General features: G+C 44.4%; 1 protein-coding gene across 1 annotated transcript in view; it reads left to right on the forward strand.

Annotated features, from left to right (window-relative positions):
* The first annotated feature begins 2,542 nt into the window (after positions 1-2,542).
* Positions 2,543-23,490, forward strand: part of cpne4a (copine IVa) — a 66,562-nt gene continuing 45,614 nt past the window's right edge. Inside the window, exons 1-3 of the mRNA XM_084357993.1 lie at positions 2,543-2,768; positions 5,012-5,347; positions 20,062-20,253. Coding sequence (XP_084214119.1) covers positions 20,083-20,253 — 171 coding nt within the window. The 5' untranslated portion in view covers positions 2,543-2,768; positions 5,012-5,347; positions 20,062-20,082. The remainder of the gene's footprint in view (positions 2,769-5,011; positions 5,348-20,061; positions 20,254-23,490) is intronic.

Here is a 23,490-nt window from a genome sequence, read left to right on the forward strand (position 1 = left end):
GTGTTTTTACTAAGATAGACGTGAAGGTTGGTCTGTGGTGCGTGGTTATAAAAATGAACCTGGTGTTTTATTTTTTACTTTAAATAAACTGAAGAGACAAACTGAGAACTCAATGAAACTAAAGAAACTTGATCTACGTAGAAAAGACAGAGCTCGGTTTTCCTCTGACAGTCTGAGTGGATCTAAATAAATCAGATTACATTTATATTGAGATTTCTCAGCAGATAAATATTTTACATTAACAGTGAATAAATCTCACACAATGTAATCAGATAAATACAATTAATGGTTGAGCAGATGGTATTTTCCTCAGAACACACTGGACCTCCCCTCTGTGTGTCCCACACTTGGTACAGTCCAGGTACATTACTGAAGAACAAGTCCTTTTACTTTGAATGAAGACGTCTACTTGTAACAGAGTATTTCTACTTTGTGTTACAGATCTGTGGCTTCCTCCACTGCTCACACATCAAGGTGACTCCTGACTGAGTCTATGTGACGACATCAGGTCATTAATAATGATGATCCATGTCGATTCATTTCATCTTTGTTATTGTAATCTAAGAAAATACCTGTAACTAAAGCTGTCAGAGACATTTAGTGTTACAATATGTCCTCTGAGATGGAGTGAAGTAGAAGTATGAAGTAGCATGACATGGAAATACTCAAGTAAAGTACTACAAAGTTGTATCAAGTACAGTATCTGAGTGAATGTACTTTGTTACTTTCTGCCACTGGTTATGATATAATTGTTCCTAAACACACAAGCTTTCATTTATTTAAAATATATTTTGTCATATTTCGTTTTATGTTTCCAAATGTTAGTAAATGATAGTTCAGTGTCGTCAGGATGTTCCTGTGATTAATGTGTCAGAGTGAAGATTTCCTTTCCTCCACTCATGGCTGCTTAAGTGCGTGCTTTTATTGTGAAATATAACAATATTATTTCCGTTGTATTGTATTGCTGTTGGCTTGACTCGTCCGCTGACGTCACATGGCTGAAAGCACAAATGTTGCGTTTTAAACCGCCTGTTCAAGGAACTGAAACAAGTCCAACATCTAATGTTTATTATACGTCAGTAGGAGCGACTTGATGCTGAACGTCCATCAACATGAAGGAGCGTGAACCTCCTCTCTGCTGTGCAGCAGCTGGTGGACGCTCAGCTCAGCTCAGCGCTGAACAACCTCACACATACGGTCACCTCTGGAGCACAGATTGATCATCATTATTAATCCGTATTGTTATTTATTTTGTATACTTTAAATGTCACTGGTAACATTCAGCCACTAAAGGTGGCGTTCAGGGCCCAACAGTGCCGTTTGAATCAGCTCCCCCCTCCAGCGGCTGCCAGCTTGTTGCGGTTGCACTACTTTTTTTTTTTTTTAAAGAGTTTCAAGTAAACATCACATGTTGTATAAAGAGCTCTAATAAATCAAAGGAGTACATTTTACATTTCTAAATAGTCTCATAGTCTTTGCCAATGTCTGTTTTTTACAGTTCTGAGTTTTCAATGGAAGAGATCTGATTTTAGATCTGTGTCTCTGAAGACGTGACAGGAGGAGGGCGGTCTAAACAATGACATGTTAGTTATGTACATTTCATCTGGGGAGAAGTTGGACCTGGTAAAAATGAGTAAAATGTCAATCTTTGTTAGAGGGACATCTTTTTCAAGCATTTCAGGTTGCACTACCTCATGATGCTAACGCCAGCTAGCTAACATTAATGTTGCTAACACTAGCTAGCTAACGTTAACGTTGCAAACACTGGCTAGCTAACATTAGCGCAGTACCGCCATAGACATATATACACATATATATACGTGTATATCTGTCTGTGAGTACAGCTACCACACTGTTGAACTGACGAAAGAGAGAGATTCAGACGCTGTGATCCTATTGGCTGACTGAAGCTGTGACAGGAGACAAACAAAACAATCATGTTGGACCGACAAACATTTTACAAATGATTAATTCTCTCTCATGGGTAACCTCTTTGTCTTCTCTACTTTGTGTATGGACTTTTAACTCTGATGTGAAGCAGGACTTATTTTTTGATAAGATTTCTACATGTTTTATGTAATTGTGTAATGGTTGTATGTTTTTTCTATGATACCTGCCTTAGGACAACGGATGAAATATAGCAACTGTGCTAACTCCGGCATATTTACATTGATGCTTTTCACTGATATGTTGATTAATGTGCATTGTCCTAATCAAATACATAAATAAATAAATAAGATAAAAATAAAATTCACATCATAATAATGTTTTTAAGGAGAAGAGAGACTCTGAAGACGTTTTACTTTCAAAACTGATTGTCACATAAAACTTATTATGAAGTGTCTTGTATGTTACTTCTGTTGTGTTGCTGCTCGATCTGATCATTTCCGTTGTGTTTGTAAATTAATAATTTACAGTTAAAAAAAACACAAAACTCTTTTTAAAAAGGAATAAATAATGAACGTGAACATGAAAGTAACTTCCGCGAGACTTTAACCAGACCCGCCCTCCTCTGCCTCCGATTGGTCCGCGAAGTCATGGACGCAGGCTCTGACGGACCAGTGAACGGCTAACAGTCATGCTAACAACAACAACAACAACAATATCTTTTTTTTTGTTCTCACAGAAACTGTATGAACTCTGACAGCAGACTGTCTCTGGGATTTATCATGACGGATTTATTTCACAAACACACCGCAGCTCGAGGCCGGACTTCAAAGCGACCGCACCGGAGCCTCGTTAGCATGACGACGGCTAGCATGACGATGGTTAGCATGACGACGGCTAGCATGACGACGGCTAGCATGACGATGGTTAGCATGATGACGGCTAGCATGACGACGGCTAGCATGACGATGGTTAGCATGATGACGGCTAGCATGACGATGGTTAGCATGATGACGGCTAGCATGACGATGGTTAGCATGATGACGGCTAGCATGACGATGGTTAGCATGATGACGGCTAGCATGACGACGGCTAGCATGACGATGGTTAGCATGATGACGGCTAGCATGACGATGGTTAGCATGACGATGGTTAGCATGACGACGGCTAGCATGATGACGGCTAGCATGACGACGGTTAGCATGACGACGGTTAGCATGATGACAGTTAGCACAGCGGCTACAAACCAGCGAGTCTCTTCATTCAACCTCGCAGATGTTCAGCGTTGGTCCGACATGTTCTGATGTTGGGTATGAAAGCAGGACGAGGTCCGCTGGTTACGAGTCTGATGGCACTGAATGTAGAAACTACTTCACAACTGTGAACAGTAATTTAGAGGAAACACATAAATATGAACGTAGACTTTTTAATTTTAATGTGTGGAAACTAAACTTTGAACTTGAGCCACAGTGATTATCATGTTATTAATATGTATTATTATGATTATTAGTTATGTCAGGATTATAGCTCCCGTTGAGGACACTGACGTCATGATTATGTTTCTACCGCGGGTTGGACGTGAAGTCGGTCTCAGGTTGGGCGTGAAGTCGGTCTCAGGGTGGATGGTGAAGTCTGTCTCAGGTTGGATGGTGAAGTCGGTCTCAGGTTGGGCGTGAAGTCTGTCTTAGGTTGGATGGTGAAGTCGGTCTCAGGTTGGATGATGAAGTCGGTCTCAGGGTGGACGTGAAGTCGGTCTCAGGTTGGACGTGAAGTCGGTCTCACGGTGGATGGTGAAGTCGGTCTCAGGTTGGATGGTGAAGTCGGTCTCAGGTTGGACGTGAAGTCGGTCTCACGGTGGATGGTGAAGTCGGTCTCAGGGTGGATGGTGAAGTCGGTCTCAGGTTGGATGATGAAGTCGGTCTCAGGGTGGATGGGGAAGTGGGTCTCACGGTGGATGGTGAAGTCGGTCTCAGGTTGGACGTGAAGTCGGTCTCAGGGTGGATGGTGATGTTGGTCTCAGGTTGGACGTGAAGTCGGTCTCAGGGTGGTCGTGAAGTCGGTCTCAGGGTGGATGGTGAAGTCGGTCTCAGGGTGGATGGTGATGTTGGTCTCAGGTTGGACGTGAAGTCGGTCTCAGGGTGGATGTGAAGTCGGTCTCAGGGTGGATGGTGATGTTGGTCTCAGGATGGATGTGAAGTCGGTGTCAGGGTGGATGGTGAAGTCGGTCTCAGGGTGGATGGTGATGTTGGTCTCAGGTTGGACGTGAAGTCGGTCTCAGGGTGGATGTGAAGTCGGTCTCAGGGTGGATGGTGATGTTGGTCTCAGGATGGATGTGAAGTCGGTGTCAGGGTGGATGGTGAAGTCGGTCTCAGGTTGGATGTGAAGTCGGTCTCAGGTTGGATGATGAAGTCGGTCTCAGGTTGGATGATGAAGTCGGTGTCAGGGTGGATGGTGATGTTGGTCTCAGGTTGGATGATGAAGTCGGTCTCAGGTTGGACGTGAAGTCGGTCTCAGGGTGGACGTGAAGTTGATTTTTACAGAGATAATAATTGTCTCCCTGCACTGGCTGAATGAGACGCACCTGTTTTTATTGTATTTTAGTCCTCGTCACACTTTATAATAATATTTTAATGGAGAATAATTTCTGTCTCCAGCTTCCAGGTGTAGTCAGCAGGTGTTTTTCAATAGCGTCCAGGTCATGTGACCCAAAAACTGATTTCTCTGCTGAGCTCAGACGGTAAAGAATGAATGTTGACGCTTCCTTTTTCAAAAACAAACCTTGAGCTCTTTCTTTCTTTCTTTCTTTCTTACATATCAGAAAAAGATGGAGTGAAATATGGCAAAGACAAACAACCTTTTCTCTGCTGCCTCAGACGTCAGACGTCCTTTATCGCCTCCTCTTCCTCTCTAATTATATTCATAGTCACTTATGTAATAAATGTGTGATACATTGTGATTTATTGTTCCTCAGCAGGAAACGTGTGGCAGGGTTGCAGTGAAAGCTTGTCGACTGATAGAGATGATAAAACTGATACATGAATGACAAACGAGACATTTCTTAAATACTCAGATATTTGTACAGAGTTTGGTGCTGGGAGCAATAATTCCCCTCATGTCTCTCCAGGTCCCAGCTCTCCACCTCCTGCCTGTGCTTCCCGTGTCTGGCCAGCAGGAGGCGCTGCAGCCTGCTCTTCTCTCCTCCTCCTCCTCCTCCTCTCTGGTGTGTGTGTGTGTGTGTGTGTGTGTGTGTGTGTGTGTGTGTGAGGCTTCCCCCACCATAAAGCAGCGAGAGGCGGCTGGAGGCTGTAAAGGCTCTCCAGCAGCCCGAGGAGGAGGAGGAGGAGGAGGAGGAGAGGATGAAGCGTGGAGCTGATCTCAGTTCAGTCCGTCTGAGCTGAAAGTGGAAACTTTCTGATGCTTTTCTCACTCTGGAGCTGCTTCTTCATGCACCTGTGACCAGGTAAGAAAGTGTCCCTCTGCTGCACGAGACGTTGACTCTGAGGATTTTATAACATTTCATCATATTTCTCTTTCTGTCATATTTCACTGTACCGTCATGTCTGTGGATTCACGGCTGCTGCTGATATTTAATGTTTTCTTTCAGTGTCGATATTTGAAATGTGTGTCGACGGTTTTCTCCTGGTATATTTTATAAATCAGACATTTTCCTGTAATATTAAGCTGAATATGTTGAGTTGCACAGTTGTTGTTGTTCCTCTGGCTGATGGTTTCCTCCTGTTTTAAACAAACTGAGGATTCAGTTTGCATCAGATATTCTGCTGGAAAGACGACAGAACGCCTCTTTAATCAGATTTTAGTGATTTGTGGGTTCTTTTGTAAGATGAAGGTTCTGAAAAGATTCTGAAAGATGATTTAAATGTGTTTTCTCTCTTTGGACCCGAGGATTTAAAAGCTGAATGTAGTTTTAGTCACCGTCCTTTAAACAGTGCAGGCAGCTCTGTCTCACTGCTGTTATCATATTAAGACATTCTCTGTAAATATTTAATAAGATATGGCTGATAAATCATTAACCAACACTTTGCAGTTGTAAGTCGACTCAAATCAATTTATTTTGGATATTAAACATTTTAAACTGCTGACTGGATGTTTCTCACAGATCTGACTGGTCTCAGAATCAGAAACACTTTATTGATCTCTGAGGGGAAATTCAAAAGTCTCTGCAGCGTCTGTCGTGTTCGGAGGTGTTTGCTTCTCAGACTTCACTCGAGGATTTCCTGTTTCTGCAGCTTTTCTCTTCGTGGTTCTTGTTGGTTTAAACTCGTGTTCACATATTTCACACAGATTGTTTATGTCCTTTAAACGTTTTAACAAATAGCTGCTGTGTGTGTGTGTGTGTGTGTGTGTGTGTGTGTGTGTGTGTGTGTGTGTATTTTGTTGAGCCCCACTGATCGTCTGAAGTGATCATTGATGTTGATATTGATGTTGATATTGATGTTGATATTGGCCCGTCACAGATTAGAGCTGTCATGATATCAGATTGTCACCAGATGATTATCGTGATATTTATAGATATTTTGATTTAATATGAGCTTGTTTGTTGTGTGTTGTCACATGAGAGAGTCTGTAACACACGTGTTGTTTCAGCCTCACAACAGTTAACAGCTAACAGCTAACAGTTAACAGCTAACAGCTAACAGTTAACAGTTAACAGCTAACAGTTAACAGCTAACAGCTAACAGCTAACAGCTAACAGTTAACAGCTAACAGCTAACAGCTAACAGTTAACAGTTAACAGCTAACAGTTAACAGCTAACAGCTAACAGTTAACAGCTAACAGTTAACAGTTAACAGCTAACAGTTAACAGCTAACAGCTAACAGTTAACAGCTAACAGCTAACAGCTAACAGTTAACAGCTAACAGCTAACAGCTAACAGTTAACAGCTAACAGCTAACAGCTAACAGCTAACAGTTAACAGCTAACAGCTAACAGCTAACAGTTAACAGCTAACAGCTAACAGCTAACAGTTAACAGCTAACAGCTAACAGCTAACAGTTAACAGTTAACAGCTAACAGCTAACAGTTAACAGCTAACAGCTAACAGCTAACACCTAACAGCTAACAGCTAACAGCTAACAGTTAACAGCTAACAGCTAACAGCTTACAGTTAACAGCTAACAGTTAACAGCTAACTGTCGCTGCTGCTTTTTCTTCTTGTCTGTTTTATGGCGGTTGGCAGAGTTCAGGCTCTTTAGCGCCACCTACTGTAACAAAGCGATCCGCCCGCCACCTCCCTCTTAAACTAAATAAACCAGATTTGTTGGGATCGTACGTTTCTGCAATACGTGTATATGTTGCAACTTCATGTTTCTTTAGGTTAAATGTCTTCATGTTAGGTTGTGACAGCGCTCTGGTTCTGGTCCGGTTCTGGTCCGGTTGTGAGGCACATAAACCACTCGGTTCAGAAAACATCATGTTTTGTCTTTTGGTTAAAAGTATCATGGTCCTGAACGTCCTGACCAGCTGCTCAAATGACCCAGTTGAAGTGTTGTGTTGTTTGGCAGCTGTTTGTCTTAGTAACTAAGTACATTTACTCGAGTATTTGAGTGCAGCAGTACAATCCTGAGTGTTTCTCAGTGTGTGTGAGTGTGTGTGTGTGTCAGCAGGTGTCTCTGTTTCCTGACCTGATATTTAGAATCAGAGGTTCTGTTCGGTTCTGTTCTGTTCTGTTCTGCTGCACAAATATGAAAATGAATAATTCAGAAGGATTTAAATTTTTCCTTTATGTCCTGAAATACAAACACAGAAGAGGAGTGTGTGTGTGTCTGTGTGAAGCAGCTCTCACTGGTCTAAATGGTTTTAATGTTAAAGCTATAATAATGTTTGGAGTCTAAAGTGGACGTTCACGAGGAGAAAGTGACACAGATCTCATCAGTGGAGCCACAGAGTTGTTCTGAGCTGAGGCTGTTGAAGTTGCTGAGCCGTGAGCTGAAGTGATGAAGAGCAGGAGATGTGAACGTTGGTCAGTGCAGGTGAGATAAAACCTGCAGGTGCTGTGACCGTCCATGTGCCTCGTCTTAAATCCAGCGTGCAGCGCTCGGGTTTCCTTCCTTCTGCTGGTTTCACTTTATTTCTCTAAAAATCGACTCGACCGACCTGAAAGTCTGCAGAGAGATGAAACATCAGTGTTAGTGTTCTGATCACAGTTACATGATCAATATCTGAGATTATAACTCCGTCTGTGTATCAGCTGTTATCAGGAAGGCTTCATCTCCAGGTTATCTGTCAGGATCCAACAGCAGGCCTGTCATTAACACAGCAGTCAGTCTGCAGCAAGTGTTGACTGTGATGAAGTTAAAGCGTCTGCAGGTGGATGAAGAAGGTAGAGATGAATGTCTGGATCACTGAGGTGCTGGTCGGACTTCAGTCTGTTCTAACGAAGGAGATCTGAGTCACTTCATCACAACAAGATAAGACAGAGAGATGTGACTTCCAGTATCTCCACTTGTCTGTGTGCTGTCTGTGTTGATGTGGAGGTGAAGCTGTGGATGTGAAGCTGTGGAGGTGAGGCTGTGGAGGTGAAGCTGTGGAGGTGAGGCTGTGGAGGTGAAGCTGTGGATGTGAGGCTGTGGATGTGAGGCTGTGGAGGTGAAGCTGTGGAGGTGAAGCTGTGGAGGTGAGGCTGTGGAGGTGAAGCTGTGGAGGTGAGGCTGTGGAGGTGAAGCTGTGGATGTGAGGCTGTGGATGTGAGGCTGTGGAGGTGAAGCTGTGGAGGAAAGCTGTGGAGGTGAGGCTGTGGAGGTGAAGCTGTGGAGGTGAGGCTGTGGAGGTGAGGCTGTGGAGGTGAAGCTGTGGAGGTGAAGCTGTGGAGGTGAAGCTGTGGAGGTGAGGCTGTGGAGGTGAGGCTGTGGAGGTGAGGCTGTGGATGTGAGGCTGTGGAGGAAAGCTGTGGAGGTGAGGCTGTGGATGTGAGGCTGTGGATGTGAGGCTGTGGAGGTGAAGCTGTGGAGGTGAAGCTGTGGAGGAAAGCTGTGGAGGTGAAGCTGTGGAGGTGAAGCTGTGGAGGTGAAGCTGTGGAGGTGAGGCTGTGGAGGAAAGCTGTGGAGGTGAGGCTGTGGAGGTGAAGCTGTGGAGGTGAAGCTGTGGATGTGAAGCTGTGGAGGTGAGGCTGTGGAGGTGAAGCTGTGGAGGTGAGGCTGTGGATGTGAAGCTGTGGAGGTGAGGCTGTGGAGGTGAAGCTGTGGAGGTGAGGCTGTGGAGGTGAAGCTGTGGAGGTGAGGCTGTGGAGGTGAGGCTGTGGAGGTGAAGCTGTGGAGGTGAGGCTGTGGAGGTGAGGCTGTGGAGGTGAATGTAACCAGGAGTGCTGCAGAAGGATCTAATCCTAATCCCATCTAGATATCCAGTAAACAAAGACCTTATCATGGTGCAGTGTAAAAGATTAATTGTGGACCAGGTGTTAGTTAATGATGGTAAACCCTGGTTGATCAAACTGAATCTCGCGGGCCAGAAGACTCAGGATAGATGTGATGCGGGTCGTAGATGGAGGAGATGAACGTGGGCTGGAAGGAGTCGTGGTGCAGCTGCAGTGTCCTGAACTCATCCTGAGCTTCCAGCTTCGTCGTCACCCTGTGGGTCCGTGATAGAAGAGACATTATGCCGCTTTTCCAACAAAATTAGCGGATCTACACAGGTTTTTTAAACGTGGGTCGGCCCGTTAAAAATGGCCCATTGACCCCATTCCCGCTCCCCACAGGAAGCTTCTTATCTGAAGCATTATGCTGTACTGACGTCACGTCTCCTGTCAGGAACGTGCTGGAAACAGTGAACAGCAGCAGTTAAAGTGAACACGAGGACCAGAGGCGGTGTTCCCTCGATCACCAGTCTCCCAAAGTCTGTCCTTATTTACACCAACACCACATGTTGATAACGTGACGGGAAATGCATCAGAACTTAACGTGTTCACCCGGGTTTTACATTTAAATCAGAGCTGAGCGAGGAGATAGAGACCTGTCTGCTGCAGAGCCAGTTGACCCGGCTGTGATGGGATGAGTCTCCTCTGGAGCTGAGCTGCTCCCTCTCTCAGATCCAGATGTTTCAATACTCTGGACGTCGAGCTTTTTCAGCGTCATGCACCACTGAGCAGCTTTCAGAGGAATGAGCAGCCTCCAGCTCGTGTCCAGGTTTAACTGTTGGATCCAGACTGCAGACTGAAACCAACACCGTGTCGGAGCGTCTACTGTCTGACTCCCTGTCGGTGGCACATTGGTTCCTACTGAAGTTTCACGTTTCAGAAGGTTCAGTTGTTTCCTCAACGATCAGCAGGACACTGTGTGTGTGTGTGTGTGTGTGTGTGTGTGTGTGTGTGTGTGTGTGTGTGTGTGTGTGTGTTCATGGTGATGATGAACAACAGTGTGGCTCACTGATGAGTTTTAATGGAGGAGGAAGATGATCAGACCTCAGAGAGACGAACTGAGCTCCATCTCCAACGTGTTCAGTGTTTCAGTGTTGCAGGCTGAATATCAGCATCATGTCTCCGTCTGTGAACGTTGAGATTATCGGAGCGGTTCTCAGCTCGTCAGTCGTCTGATGTGACTACAGAAGCGTTCTGGTCTGTCGGGTTATTTATACAGCAGGTGATAATGACAGAGGATCAGTCTGACGGTCACAGTTACACATCAGAGCTGATCACATGACGCCGTCTGCTTCCAGAGTGTGGCTGGAGCTGTCTCTATAGCAACAGCTGCTGAGGATCATGGGTACTGTAGTTCACAACAAACTGGGCAAGGAAACCAACAAGTCCTGATATCTGTAGAACAAAGTACGTTTACTCAAGTACTGTACTTGAATACAAGTCTGAGATACTTGTACTGTACTAGAGTATGAAACCACTTTACATCACAACATCACCAGACTCCCTTAACAAATCAGCTAATTTTAAGAGTTGCTGAGTTAAAACAAACTCTCTAACGTAGTGAAACTCTGTCTCTGACAGACTCTGAATCATCGTCTCCTTCTTGTAACTTCAGCATTAAATGAAAACAGTAAGTTGTGTGTTTCCTTGTACAAAGTGTCAGTTTGTGGCAGCATGGCTGTACCAGCCTGTCTGCTTCTGTGTCTAAAGTGCTAAAGTCTTACCTGCCAACATTTAGCAGCTGTTTGAACACACTGTTTACACTGATTTCACCATTTACACTCAATTTATGAAAGAAGAAACATTTTATTGATCTAAACATGTCACATTTTACAAACACACTAACCAGTAACCAGTATAGGCGACTTCTTTGTCCCCAGACTCCCTTAACGAATGTGTCAGTTTAGTGAGTTGTTGAGTTGGAGACACTTTATAAACTGTGTGAAACTCTGTCTCTGACTGATTCTGACTGATTTGTTCCTTCTTGTAAATTCAGCAAATGTTCTCCATGAACTTCTTTCTGTCTTTGAGTAGAAACATGGAGTCTGTTTGTCCCAGTGATGGACGGGTTTGTCTCATATAGAGCAGGAAGTGACATCACATCACAGGTGGTCACTCAGACGCAGGTAAATGTAGCTGTGAGTGACTCTCTGTAGGTTAGAAGCACTCTTTGCTCTGGTGTTAACATTTAATCAACAAGACTGAGACACTGTGTGGAGGTGTTATCAGGACTTATCAGGACTCTTGAGCCCATTTATTTTAAACACAGCTGCTCCTCTGCTTCCTGCTCCCTCAGTAGGTTTTACAGTATGATTACATCAGTCATAATAAAAAAAGCTCCACTCGGTTCAGAGAAAGTTTAACAAATAAAAAGCGCTCCTGGTTGTAACGTCACAGGACAAAGTAATAACTGACCTAGTTTCAGAGACGTCTCTTATGATGGAGGATGAAGAACTGTAGCTGCAGTACCGTGTTTGGCCACCAGGATGAAACTGTCCTCCTGTAGACCGGGTCGGGAACCTTTTTCCCATCGAGGGCCATTTCAATTGTCATACCATCGCTCAGGGGCCATGATTATTTATTTTTTTAAGGTCAGCAGCTCACAACATATTTTTATGTCCTTTTTTAACTTAATTGCAATAACATAAATATCATGACCATTAATTGATGTTTTAGCCAATTTGATCCATCTCAGTGTATCTTATTGTTTTAATCCAATTAATGTTTTAATAATCTGTTCCTGTTGGTTTTATATTCACTGATGTTTAGTAGTTTAAGCAGAAGATAACTTCATAATGTACCTCAAATCATTAAACTAAAAAAATTCAGCCCTCTAAAGTATATATCATCATATATCAACTTTAAATCACTCGAAAAAGAAAACTCCCTGTTTCCACTGAGCGACTTCACCTCAGATTGACAGTAGACAACCTCATAATGTACCTCAAATCATTTCAGAGCATTCTGATGTGAAATTAAAAAATTCAGCAACCTAAAATTTCATATATCAACTTTAAATCACTCCAAAATGACAGATCTGAGTTGTCTCATATAAGGTCATTACTAAATCAGCTACTGACCACGAAGCTAGCCTGCGTCACGCTGTCCTGGTCCGCTCGCGGTTCGGATCAAGCTGCCTGCTGGCCGCTCAGACTCCGTCAGAGAGCGACAACTTTATCCACCGCTCTCGTCCTTTCAGGTCATCCAGTTTAGCACGTTTCGGCTGTAACGACGCTCAAGGTTTGCCTTTTTCATCACGGCCAGCGCGTCCCCACACACCAGGCACACGGGCTCGCCTCTCACGTCCACAAAGAAGGATTCATGAGTCCATTTGTCCTGGAAAGAGCGACACTGCATCAACTTCTCTTCTTTTAGTCGCCATGTTCTGTTTTAGACAACTAGTCTCCTCACGTTGCTGTCACCTGTCAATCACTGAGGACACGACGCGATGACAGTTAAGGGTCGGATATACTACTCCGACTACGTAATACGTAATCCGACTGCGTAACCACGGAGACCCCTCGAGCCTTCGCAGTTCTCCGTCGTGGTGCCGGATACGCAATGCAATTTCCCCCCGATACAAGCGTTGCATGTCTTTAAGGAGGTTACATAAAGGTTCTCGTATTTTCTAATTTCTTCGGCTAGATGTTTTTCGATCGGATTCATTCTCGTCTTGATTGCGAACCGGTCAAACTCTTTCGAAAGTAATTCTGGAAACGATGTTTTTAGAGGACCAATCACAGCCCTTACCGTCTCCGTTTCCCCTCAACGGCGTGACGGACACTTAAAAAATCTTTCATGCACCCGGAGAGTATGGAGAGGGTCTCCGACAGGCTCGCCGTGTCCGTGTCCAGCACTTTACGCAGTGGTATAAATTGGCCTTTACGCTGATGTTGTTCAATGACCTTGATCATGGCCCGGAAAGACAGACACCAGCCCCGGGGGCATTTCATTTCACATTTGAAATAAGTTTTACTGAGTTGATTGTTTGTGGGTACACTTGTGGATTGCCTCGCGTGCCGGACCAAACAGTCTCGCGGGCCGTGTACGGCCCGGAGGCCGGAGGTTCCCCATCCCTGCTGTAGAAGCAGGACAGAGTGTGTGTGAAGCTCTGATAGTATTATTGTCCATAAACATTATGTCTGTACCGTCGTCAGGCAGAAAGCGGCGCTGACAGCGAGCGGAGCGTCTGAATGACATGAATTATTGAGTCTGTTGTAGTGCTGCAGCTGCACGGGGATCTGTGTGATGTGATTTTCATGAGCAGCTCTTTAATCTGATGTTGGATGTCAGCGTGCGGCGAGCCTCAGCTGCTGGGAGGATTCATCTACCGCTTGACTGAGCAGCCGAACGCTGCCGTGTGAAGCTTCAGGACGGCTCCATGAAACGCTCCACACCTCCACCCAACCTCCACCTGCTGAGCTCACACCGCAATTCACAGTGAAATTACCCCCCGCTGCTGTACTCGGGTTACACAAGACTGATGATGAGCTTCACAGATGAGAGATTGAGAGTCATGTTTTTCATGTACAGCGCCGCAGATTGTTCGGACGACCTGCTGCAGCTTTTCTGCACCAGTTAACGGGTTCAAAGTGGAACAAACTCCTGATTTACAATTATCATTACAGCATTTCACCTTTAAGAAACAGCTCACCAACAACTCATATTAAGATGAAGTCTTCACTGTAGCTGCTGAGATAAAGTGTTAGCATGTTTCCACACTGCGCCGCACCTACAGGATGTAAACATGGTCTCCTCAGGTCAGTGTGACAGATGTCTTGTTGTCACAGCAGACGAGCTGCATGGAGACATCTGATGTTTAATCATCTCCAGCTGCTTCAGGAGGAGATGATGGCTGAGCCTGACTTTATATCATCAGGAGGAGACGATGGCTGAGCCTGACTTTATATCATCAGGAGGAGACGATGACTGAGCCTGACTTTATATCATCAGGAGGAGACGATGGCTGAGCCTGACTTTATATCATCAGGAGGAGACGATGACTGAGCCTGACTTTATATCATCAGGAGGAGATGATGAGATGATGAGTGGGTTTACAGTTTTGTGTGAACTGTTCCTTTAACTCATAAAAAAGCCATTCAAATTCCTTCATTTAATAACATAACTAGTGTTGTGACTGGTGTAATATAATGTGTATATGGAATCATAGTTTTAGTTCACGGCTCGTGCAAATCATTTTAAACTTCAGTCAGTGGAAATAAATCTGCATTATTTCTTTGCAACAAGATCATCTTGTAACGTCCTGACAGCTGAGCTCTGAGTGGACGGAGGCCCAGAGAGTCCAAAATGGAGGAAGCTAACGTAGCTTATTAGCTGTGTGTCATCATCCAGTTGTATTGAAGCCGACTGACACGGCCGTGTGAGCTTATTGTCACAGTATCGACCGAGCTAACGAACATGCCAGCTAGCGGTTCGTGTGCTAGCTAGCTTAGAGAGCATTTTCCCTTCAGCTGTAACTTTTTATTTAATTAATAACATGATGAACAATCAACACAGAGAAAACAGACGGGAGCTCAGAGACTGTGACCAACTAGTGCTAGCATATAGCATGATAGCACGATAGCCATTAGCTCACCGGCTTCATGTGTGATTGATCTCGTTGTGTCCTCTTCTTCTTCTGTGGTTTCATGGAACCGACTGGATAACTAGCTCCACCGGTTGTTTATCTCCATCAACCAATCATCTCTCAGTCACACAACAAACATTCAGTCAGGGATTATTTTGGTTGGATTCAGTAAAACATTTAAATTTGGAAAACGATACGAATGAAAATGAAATGTTTTGTGACCAACATGTTGGAAAGTGATGAAGGTCAGAGGTGACAGACTGAGGAGAGAAACACTTCACTCGTGTTCGACTTCTCCTGAGATCGTCATGTGCTAGTTACTGCACAGCGTCGCAGTGATAAAGAGACCACCTCTGAGTGAATAAGTGAACTAATAGCTCATGCATTCATTCACAGAGACTCGTACAGCTGATCTACATTATTTAATCTGATCTGAGTCAAACTCTCAGCATCACTTTCTCTTCTTCACAGTGCGGCAGGTTATTTCTTGTGTTTTTACTGTGATGTTTGGTTTTAATTTCTGAACCCTGAGCATCACTTTCACCTCCTGCTGCCTGCAGCTCACAGTCACTTCTGTGATTCAGATCAGAGGAGTTGTGGTGATACAGATTTTAATATCTGAGGTGAGGCTCTCTGCTGGCTGATGGCTCCAGTCTGAGCAGAGCAGGAAACTGTATTTAATGAGGGCCGCTGTCGTCAGGCTGATCTTCTTAATGAGGTCAGTTTTTATCCAGTGGACTGAAGACTCAGTCCAAGTCTTTGTTCTGCACATGCTCACATGCACGAAGCTGATTGGACGTCTGTTTGTCTGTAGACGTGACCTGAGATGGAAACCAGGTTATTTAAGTAGATGGTGAGTGACGGGCGGCGCTGAACGCTCTGACAACAGAGAAGTAGTTTGTCTTGTATCTTTAATTTATTAAAGGACTGCTGCTCCCAAAGTCACACTGAGTGTTATTGTCACATGATCTGGAAGAAGACACTTTATTGGTTTTAATCTTTTTAAAAGTCTCATTACAAACGCCTTCATATGTTACAGTCCATTCATTCACCACAAGTCTGATGCAACCATAATAAATATGATTTTACTGAAGAAAAATCCTTAAATGTATCTTAAGTTGGCAAAAAGGAGGCGAGGTGACGCAGAGGTATCGGGAATTTCAAAATAAAGGCACATCTTTAACCTGATGATATGGACTGATGAGGAGAGTGTTTCTGGGAAAGTGATTATATTTCTGGAAAACAAGGACATTTTTTTAAATTAGAGACATTTGTAAAGAAAGTGTGAACATTGTCATTGTCAGTCGAGATACTTTTGGAAAGTGTGGACAGTTTTGGAAGATACTGACATTTGCAGATGTATTTTATCTTTAGTTTGTGGCAGACTGGTGGAAGTCTGCAGAGACGGGAGGGCTCTGCTGCATCTGAAGCGTCTCTGGCCTGAAACACTGCAGTCTGCTGCTTTATTGTGTTTCACTGCTGAGTTTAGGACAAAAGGACGAATGATTTCAACGTCTGACCCTCAGAGTCAGTTTCTGTTTGAAACGACCCGGCCGAGGAGTTCTGCCTCTGCAACCACGAGTGAGCAACTGGGAAGTGATCGATGATATTGAGCTCACTGATATTGATTAAGAAGCACATGAACTCCATGTAGGTTTATTGCAGCATTGTGGAGAGAAGAAACTGTACTTTTCTTTCCTCTGCAGCAGAAACATGCTGCGGCAGTCGATCTGACCCTCTGCAGTCAAACAGCTGATCTGCGGTCTGTTTTTAAAATAGCCTCCTGGACTCTGACGGTGACGTCCTCTTCTGCTCTTCCTCTTTACATCTGCTGTAACTGGAGCCGGTGGTGTGGAGGATATTTTTACTGGACGATATCTGTAATTTCCTCCTGTGGAGAACATTACTGATGGCCGGTCGGAGGCGACCGGATGCCGCAGCCTCGCTCTGCTGGGGGTTAATCAGATGAGTCGGAGTGCTGTGATGGTATAATGATGAAGTGATGGGAGGAGGAGGAGGAGGAGGAGGAGGAGATAAGATTGCTTCTTCCTGAGTCAGCAGAAATGGTGTCCTGTGAGGGCGGAGGTTATCAGTGATGGAGACGATGAGCCTGAGACTGATGTGTGATGGGGATCAGAAGTCAGAGCTCGATCACACAGATTATGAGTCTGTCTCGTCAGTAAAGTTCAGATTTAGTTTGTCTGGATACAGATGAGACGCAGCAGGAGGCCGGAGCTGTTTCTGCTTTAAGAAGTTTATTTTTCACACTGAAGGTTTCGTTAGAAGAGAAAGTCCTGAGAGCAAAACCTTTCTCAGAGAAGTGACTACGTGAGGACTCGTTTCGGAAAGTGAGGAGATTTTGGATGAAGACAAAAGATTTGAAAACTTTGGCGTCTGTTGAAGACAAGACTTTACTTTTTCAGATATCTGTGGATGTTTTTTGGAAACTGATGACGTTTTAATAAAATGTAGAGAGTGTGACGGTCGGACATGTTGGAGGAGCACTTCTGACATTTTGGTACTTTTGGGGGCATTTAAACATTTTTGGGTTTTAAAAGTGAGGAGATTTTGGAAAATGAGCAAAGATTTAGAAAGTTGGACCATTTTCAGAAAATAATATAATATGTTTTAAAATAATGAGATTTTTTGGGAAACTGCAGTTTATTTTTCAGAACAAAACAAAAACTCTGACGATATTTTGAAGAAAAGAGTCGGTTCAGAACTTCAGACACGTTTGGACGCTGGGGACACTTTGAGAGAGGACATGTTTGGACGTTGACAACGTTTCTGAATCTTTTTAGAGAATGAGGATTGTTTCTGCAGCGTCAGCACGTCTGTAAAGTCACGACGTGTGGACAGCACAGCTTCAGGAAGACACTTGTGTCTTTTGGGTCTTTTGGGGGAAACAGGAATATTTTCAACAACAACAAGTTTGAGAACGTGAAGAGATTCTGAGATTTTCAGAGAATTCAAAACATTTGTAAAATTACACAACTTTTAAAAATGTGTAAATTTTGGGGAATTGCAGAATTTCTTTTCAGGCGACATTTTACTTTGAAGGAAACATGTTTGTATCAGAAGCTTCTTGACGATGATTTTTGGAAACTGAAATTTAAAGGTTGTTTTTGAAATGTGACATTTTGAGCACAAGATATTTAGTAAAGTGACGACGCTGTTTAAAGTGAAGTCAGGACTGACGACACTTTTTAGGAAATAGAAAATATTTCTGCAGTTTTTTGGGAAAAGTTACATAAACTACTTTTTATAAAAGCAGTTCTTTGTGCCGTGTGAGAAAAGGACAGTTGTGAAGAGGAAGCAGTTTAAATAACGTGTTTTTGGATAATTGACAACATTTACAGAAACTTTCAAAATGTTCTGCTGTTTTTGAAATGTATTTTTTGGCAGTGGGAACATTTTGTGGTGCCGAGTTGTGGAAACTGACACAGTGACTACATGAAGACGGCTGATGAAGGATGGTGTTTGTTACAGACGACAGTGTGTAAAGTGGGTCAGCCTGCACAACACAAGTTCTGACCCAATAAGATGATGTGATTCTGACACAGGATACTCTGCTGAATGAGTACTTTTACTTTGGATACTTAAATACTTTGATACCTGAGTAACTTTTTAATGCACTTCTGCTTTTACTTCGTCTGAGTCCTTCAAGTCTGAAACTGAATTATATCAGTAAACTGAGCCGGCCAGTTATTATAGTGTGTGTGTGTGTGTGTGTGTGCGTGTGTGCGTGTGTGTGTGAGTGAGTGAGTGAGTGTGTGTGTCTGTGTGTGTGTGTGTGTGTGTGTGTGTGTGTCTGTGTGTCTGTGTGTGTGTGTGTGTGTGTGCGTGTGCGTGTGCGTGCGTGAGTGTGTGTGTGTGTGTGTGTGTGTGTGTGTGTGTGTGTGTGTGTGTGTGTGTGTGAGTGAGTGTGTGTGTGTGTGTGTGAGTGTGTGTGTGTAACTTTGAACTCAGTGTCTTCAGACTCCTCCAGCTGAAGTTTCCTCAGACTCATTAACGCTCGTTATGGAAACATTTCTGTGTGATTATGAAACGTAGATCAGATGTGAGACGATCGTCTCGTCACAGTGAGGCTGAGAGACGTTATCACTACAGCTGTGTCCGTCTGCGGGTTCAGAGGTCACGTTCTCCTCCGTCACGTTCTCCTCCATCACGTTCTCCTCCATCACGTTCTCCTCCATCACACTCTCCTCATCACGTTCTCCTCCATCACGTTCTCCTCCATCACGTTCTCCTCCATCACGTTCTCCTCCATCACACTCTCCTCATCACGTTCTCCTCCGTCACGTTCTCCTCCATCACGTTCTCCTCCATCACGTTCTCCTCCATCACACTCTCCTCATCACGTTCTCCTCCGTCACGTTCTCCTCCATCACGTTCTCCTCCATCACACTCTCCTCATCACGTTCTCCTCCGTCACGTTCTCCTCCATCACGTTCTCCTCCATCACGTTCTCCTCCATCACGTTCTCCTCCATCACACTCTCCTCATCACGTTCTCCTCATCACGTTCTCCTCCATCACGTTCTCCTCCATCAGGTTCTTGCACGGTGAGCTCCGCCTCTTTGTTCTTCCTGCATGAGACCGGTCCTACAGAGCAGCCTGGCCTCCTCACTCATCATGTCTGTCACCATCCTACAGAAGGACCATGCTGTCTCAGGTTGTGGTCCACCACAGGTCGTTTTGTTCCTCAGGTCGCGTCACAACATGGAGTCACAGATGTTTGAGAAACTCTTCAGCTAATTTAAAACCTGATGTTTGACCACATCTACTGGGATCTCTGTGAGAACTTACACACATGAGCTGTGTGGATTCAGACCAGGACCATGTGGTCGGGTTCACTTTGTTGTGTTCTTCTGTCGGCTCTGAATAAAATGTGTTTAATGACCATAAAATGACTGTTTTTGCAAATGGAGTCTGGTGTCTGTGGGAACATTCTTCCGGATTCCCTGAGGGAAACGTTGCAGCCGGTGTTGTCTCACCAACACTGGACCAGTTTTAAAAACTGTTGTCCCAGTTAGTCACTGAGACACTAACACATGTGAGAACAGACCCGGTGAGACGCACCGGCGGTACCCTGCAGAGTTTGGGTCTGATTCACTGTGACCGCAGCATCATCAGACGTCTTCACCTGACAGATTCACTGCTTTCTGTTGTGAGGAGACGCTCATCCATCCTGTGACTTGTCTTCTCCCCGTGCAGACTTCCTGTCCCGCTCCCACCATGAGTGACATCTACGAGTCAGCGGCCAACTCTCTGGGTCTGTTCAGCAGCCCCTGTCTGACCAAAGTGGAGCTGAGACTCACCTGTAAAGGCATCTCGGACCGAGACGCTCTGTCCAAACCCGACCCTTGCGTCATCCTCAAGATGAAGTCCCACGGGCAGTGGATGGAGGTAGGTGGCCCGCCCGTTCTGGTGCTGTCTGGTGGTTTCTCAGCTGAGCGTGATGAACAGGCTGTTTGTGCTGCTGTGGATGACTGTGAGGTGTCGCTGCAGGAGGGAGGCCCGACGTAAACGAACCGGACCAGCAGTGCTGCTGTTCAGGTCCTGCTGCCTGTTTCTGCTGTGAAGCCGCCTGAATGTTCAGGAGCTGCTCACAGGAGCAACGGAAAATCATTGTAGATGGCAGCGACATCCTCCATGTTTTAATGTTCAACCATTCTGTTATTTGTTCCTTGTCTTTAATTAACTGACATTTACCTCCTCCAAGGAGGTTTTGTTTTCACTGTTGTCCTGTTGTTCTGTTGGTTTGTTGGTTTGTTGTCCTGTTGTTCCGTTGGTTTGTTGGTTTGTTGTCCTGTTGTTCTGTTGGTTTGTTGTCCTGTTGTTCCGTTGGTTTGTTGGTTTGTTGTCCTGTTGTCCTGTTGTTCCGTTGGTTTGTTGGTTTGTTGTCCTGTTGTCCTGTTGTTCCGTTGGTTTGTTGGTTTGTTGTCCTGTTGTTCTGTTGGTTTGTTGGTTTGTTGGTTTGTTGTCCTGTTGTTCTGTTGGTTTGTTGGTTTGTTGTCCTGTTGTTCTGTTGGTTTGTTGGTTTGTTGTCCTGTTGTTCTGTTGGTTTCTTGGTTTGTTGTCCTGTTGTTCTGTTGTTCCGTTGGTTTGTTGGTTTGTTGTTCTGTTGGTTTGTTGGTTTGTTGTCCTGTTGTTCTGTTGGTTTGTTGGTTTGTTGTCCTGTTGTTCTGTTGGTTTGTTGGGTTGTTGTTCTGTTGGTTTGTTGGTTTGTTGTCCTGTTGTTCTGTTGGTTTGTTGGGTTGTTGTTCTGTTGGTTTGTTGGTTTGTTGTCCTGTTGTTCCGTTGGTTTGTTGGTTTGTTGTCCTGTTGTTCCGTTGGTTTGTTGGTTTGTTGTCCTGTTGTTCTGTTGGTTTGTTGGTTTGTTGTCCTGTTGTTCTGTTGGTTTGTTGGGTTGTTGTCCTGTTGGTTTGACAGCTGCAGCTTTGAGACACTTGACTTGAGCACTTCCATGTTATAATCTTTTCTACTTCACCACTAACATTGTGAAGTTTAGAGGAGCTGCAACAACACCGGGAACAAACCACGATGCAGTGAAACTACCCGGCAGTATAGTCAGTTAAATATAGCTAAAGCTTTACCAGCTGCAGCATTAGTGATGCTTAAACATCATCAGCATCACTAATGTAATGTAATATAATATAATATCATATCATATCATATAACATTTTAAAATAAGAACTCGTGCTGCCTCCTGCTCTGAGTACGTCCAGTGCTGCTGACTCTGTTGTTTGCAGGAAATGGACGTTTTATCTTCTGATGATTTTTCGTCTTTGTTTTTTCTCATTGTTTGTGGACATAAATGAATTTTAGCCTCTGAGTTGGATTTCAGCTTCCTGTCACAGTTGATGTCGCTGCTGCTGATTTAAAGGATGTGAGTCCTTTAAATCAAGAGTGTTCAGGTTAAAGTAGCTTCTGTCGTTGAGCAGCGAGCTGCACTGAACCACAGTTGGTGCGGTGCAGCTCAACTCTGAGCGGCCAGAAGTGGCGCACTCTCCAGAAAACCCAAGATCCCAAACTGTACTTGAGTAAAAGCATCTAGTTACTTTCCACCGCTGGTTTCTGCGTTGGTATGAAATCCAACAGGACATCTTGAGTTTCAGTAACAGATCAGGTTTATGAGGCGACTCTGTTCGATATTGAATCACTTCCTGTTGCAGCGCCGTCTGTGCTGCTGCAGACGTTGACTTACTTCCATCAGTGTTGTGTGCAGACGTCAGACCTGCCAACACGCTGTTCTCTCTCTTCTCTACGATGCAACTTTAATGAGCTACCAGGACACGAGGAGGGGAAACGATGAGAGGAAGAATCTGTAGTGTCGAGCACACTGTGAGAAAATAGCAGCTAATCAGAGCGGAGTATTTACATTACACACACATGAAGACGATCTGCAGGCCGAGGAGACACTCAGCCTCTGTGTCATGATGTGTGAACACAGTTGATGCTTCTGGTGTCAACATGAAGCTGCTGGAGAACAAACAGCTCTGCAGCCTCTCAGGAGATTCATCCGGATAAAACACTGAACCTTATTATCCAACAATAATAAACGTACACGCCACAAAGTGCTTTACACTTGCAGATAAAATGACTAAACAAGACGAGATAAGATCACACGTCACGCGCCGAGAGCTTAAACAACATGAAAGAAGCTAGAGACGTTAAATTATTCACACGTCCAGACGACAAACAAAGTGAATGAAAAGATGCAAATAAACAGGTGTTCACGTGTGACATCATCAGGCAGACGAGTGACGTGAACATAAGGGATAAAAATCCTTCAGCGCCACGTGACCGTACGTCACGTCACATAACGACATCTTCGTGATTACGTGAAGATGAAACCATGACAACGATGAATGTTCTCGTTGTCATGGTTTTTATTTTAGATTGATTTAAACAGGAACCTTTAAAAAAAACAAGCTCCTGCTGCCACCAGGGGGCGCTCACTGGAGGTCTGTTTTCAGAGGACAAAACCAAACCATGGCGGCCATCTTACATGGACGCTGAAAGTGATGAGCTCAGGGGCGATAACATGCTTTCACAAAGACACTTCCTGTCTCCTGTTAACGACGTGTCTCCAGACTTTGTTCAGACTCACAGGACTTTGTTTTAAATTCTTGAGAAGATCCCAAAGTTTCCAAAGATGATGAAGAACGTGTCAGGCTGAATGCTGGAGAAAGGCCTCGACAGCAGCAGACATGAAGAATGCAGACTGTGGTTCATTGTGTTTAATTGGAAACATGTAAAACTCCCAGGTAATCAGATTACCTCACTGAGAGTGATAATAAGAGTGAACACACTGCAGATCCTCTGTGGCCTCGTCTCCGCCCCTCTGCTCTCTGTTAGCAGCCATCTGGAGCTGAACTGTTGGAAGCTGCTCAGGTTCATTATCGACACGACAGATGATGAAGGAGAAAAGTGACATAATTCTCTGCTGGCTTCTGCTTTTTATTTTGGGATCTGAAGCCCAGAGGAAGAAAACGAGTCCAAACACAGAGCGACTCCACAGAGAGGCTCCTCCGACCAGAACGTGCTGCTGAGATTCATCACCATCTCATGAAAATAAGACAAAACAGCAGTAATCTCCGCTGGAGGAGTTTACAGAGTTTGGTCGTTCACATACTTATC

Source organism: Pagrus pagrus, assembly GCF_965226575.1.
Source record: "Pagrus pagrus genome assembly, chromosome: 7".
Taxonomy (NCBI): Eukaryota; Metazoa; Chordata; class Actinopteri; order Spariformes; family Sparidae; genus Pagrus; species Pagrus pagrus.